Genomic DNA, 2,734 nt, shown 5'->3' on the forward strand with positions numbered 1-2,734 from the left:
AAAGAACGACTGCTACAGCTTGGCCAGCTCACGGTGAAGGGAAAGCTGTGCATCCCCGTAGACCCCAACCGGCAGGAAGTTCGGGCCAAGTTACATTGGGTCCCGTTCGACGTATCCAACGACACTCTCCGGAAGGCACTGGAAGAGTACGGCACAGTTCACGAGGTGACCAAAGAGAAGTGGCGAGTGGAAGGCTTTGAAGACATCGAGTCGACCACCACGATCGCTAAACTGACACTCAAGGAAGGCAAGACGCCGGAGAACCTACCTCATCAGCTAAGGCTTCAGGGGGGCACGATCCTCGTTGTCGTACCCGGGCGGGCGCCGTTATGCCTGCGGTGCCGAAGGCAAGGACATATACGACGCGATTGCCGTGTACCTCGGTGCGGGCATTGCCGTGGCTTCGGACATGTGGCCCAAGACTGTGCACGCACGTACGCGAGTGCTGTAGTCAGCCGAGCGAGCGACGAGGGATGCGACCTCATCATGGATGAAGCGGAAGCAGAGGAGGCCGCAACATCGTCGACGCCATTTGAAAGGGCACAGCAAGAAAAGGCGACAGTCGAAGGTCAAGACAACAAGAGAGCGGAGGCGACAGTCCGAGACGAAAAGCGCACGGTGACGGCTCCTGAAGCCAACGAAAACGAGGGGCAGGCGACAACGCCTGGAAAACCTTCACCGGATGAAGTGGCGGTGACAGCGATGGGGAGCACCGGCACCGAGTCGGCAGCCATCGAGTGTGAGCCAGCCATGGAACTGGATCCCTCAAAGGTGAAACGGCGACTGGCCGACGAGTCTCCGAAAAACGGCGCACCGGTACAACAGTGGTCTGAGGGGGAGTTTCAACTGATAGGTAAAAAAGGTCGCTACGTCAGGAAACTGCGGTCCTCGTCGCTGACTCGCGACGGGGGTCTGTCGCAGTGAGTAGTGACCCTGGTATAATATGACGCAAAGGGTAACCACCGGAAGCTGGGTCTGACACTATAAAAAAAAAAAACCGCACAACTAGCGTCTGGTCTGCGCATAGGGACCCTTAACGTTAGGGGACTTGCGGCACGCCGCCGACAGTGCCAGCTGAGTCGCCTTCTCTTAGAGAAGGACCTAGACGTTTTGGCGGTTCAGGAGACTAAGGTTGAAAGTGAGAGTCAGACCGAGTTCCTGGTAAAACCGTTTACGTCGAGGTATAATGTCTGCGTCAGCCATGCTGTAGGTAGATCTGGAGGATGTCGTCTGTTCTTGAGGAGAGCTGCTGGGTTCATCAAAGAGAACGTTGTATCGTGTGAATCGGGAAGGCTTGTTCTCTGCGATTTTGTTTTCCTAAATCAAAAGTGGAGGGTTATGTGCATTTATGCGCCAAACATGGAGAGTGAGCGACGCGCCTTTTTTGAACATATCGACAGATTTGTATTTAGTGACCGATTTACAATACTGATGGGAGACTTTAATTGTGTTTGTATGCCAGAAGACCGGACAAATCAAAGATGAAATAGTGATAGGTCTAGCGAAGTTTTAAATCACTTGATTCAAGAAAAGGGGCTCGAAGACCTGGCACCCTGCATAACACCGGGACATCGGGTCCTTTACACGCACCACCAAGGCAGAGGTCATGCCAGGCTTGACAGGGTATATGTTTCAGCGGATTTAGTACCCCAATGTAACGATTTCGCGGTCAGTCATGTCTCGTTTAGCGATCACAGTTTGGTGAGTTTTACTTTGGGTCAGCGTAAGAAACAAACTAGCTTTTCGTGGGAGTTGTGGAAGTTAAACGCAAAGCTCCTCGAGGACCAAGAATTGACGGGGAAAATCGAAACTAAGCTAGGTAGACTAGAAGACGTTTCGGAAAATAGCATTTGTGAGGAATGGGAGCTATTTAAACAGCAAGTGAAGATTGACGCGATTGAACGGGCGACTAAAATTAAGCGGGAAGAGCGAAGGGTAGAAAACGGTCTTCGACAGGATTTACAAAGGCTTTATGTAGAGGAAGAGAGAAAGCCAGGAGCCTTCAAAGACGACATAAGCACTATCAAGGCTAAGCTTGAAAAAATAGATGAAGACAGATATAAAGGGGCAATCGTTCGTGCCCGTGCGATGAACTTGATTGTCGGGGAAACGCCCACAAAAAGGGCACTTGCGTTGGAAAAAAAGTATGCTAGCGGGAACCGGATTGAAGAAATAGAATACAGAGGCGCAGTAACTCGAGATCAGGACAGTATTCAGCATGCTTTTGCGGAGTTTTATACACATTTGTTTGAAAAGAAAATACCAAAAGAAAAGGGGTTTGATACGGAATTTTCGCCAAGTCAGCCGAAGCTAGATAGCGATACTACGACGCTTTTAGAAGATCCGATTAGTTTATCAGAGGTCGAAAAAGCGATAGATGACCTAAGCGTAGGCAAGTCACCAGGACCGGATGGTTTGAGCACGGCCTTCTATAAGAAGTTTAAACAGCGAATTGCACCGGTTCCACATAGGGTTTTTTCTCAGTCCTATCAGAAAATAGAATTACCATTTTCTTTCTTGTGCACGCACACGGTCTTGATACCTAAGTGTAATGACGCCGATAAGCTCCGTAGTACTAGTAATTACAGACCAATTACCCTGGCCAACGTTGACTATAAAGTGCTAATGAAGGTTTTAGCCAGTAGATTGCAGCATGTTATATGGAAAATCGTAGGGCCGCACCAAACCTGTGGGATAAAGGGTCGTAGCATTGGCACAAACATACACATTACGC

The 2,734-nt window shown here is 49.7% G+C and overlaps 1 protein-coding gene across 1 annotated transcript; it reads left to right on the forward strand.

Moving 5' to 3' along the window:
- Window positions 1–213: 213 nt before the first annotated feature.
- LOC120840886 lies at window positions 214–924 on the forward strand (the record flags this gene model as incomplete). The annotated part of the gene is made up of 1 exon (XM_040211659.1): window positions 214–924. A coding segment is annotated over one exon (711 nt), but the record flags the coding sequence as incomplete, so codon positions are not given.
- Between the last annotated feature and the right edge of the window lie 1,810 nt (window positions 925–2,734).

This window comes from Ixodes scapularis, unplaced genomic scaffold (assembly GCF_016920785.2).
Source record: "Ixodes scapularis isolate PalLabHiFi unplaced genomic scaffold, ASM1692078v2 PGA_scaffold6__148_contigs__length_123643588, whole genome shotgun sequence".
Classification (NCBI taxonomy): Eukaryota; Metazoa; Arthropoda; class Arachnida; order Ixodida; family Ixodidae; genus Ixodes; species Ixodes scapularis.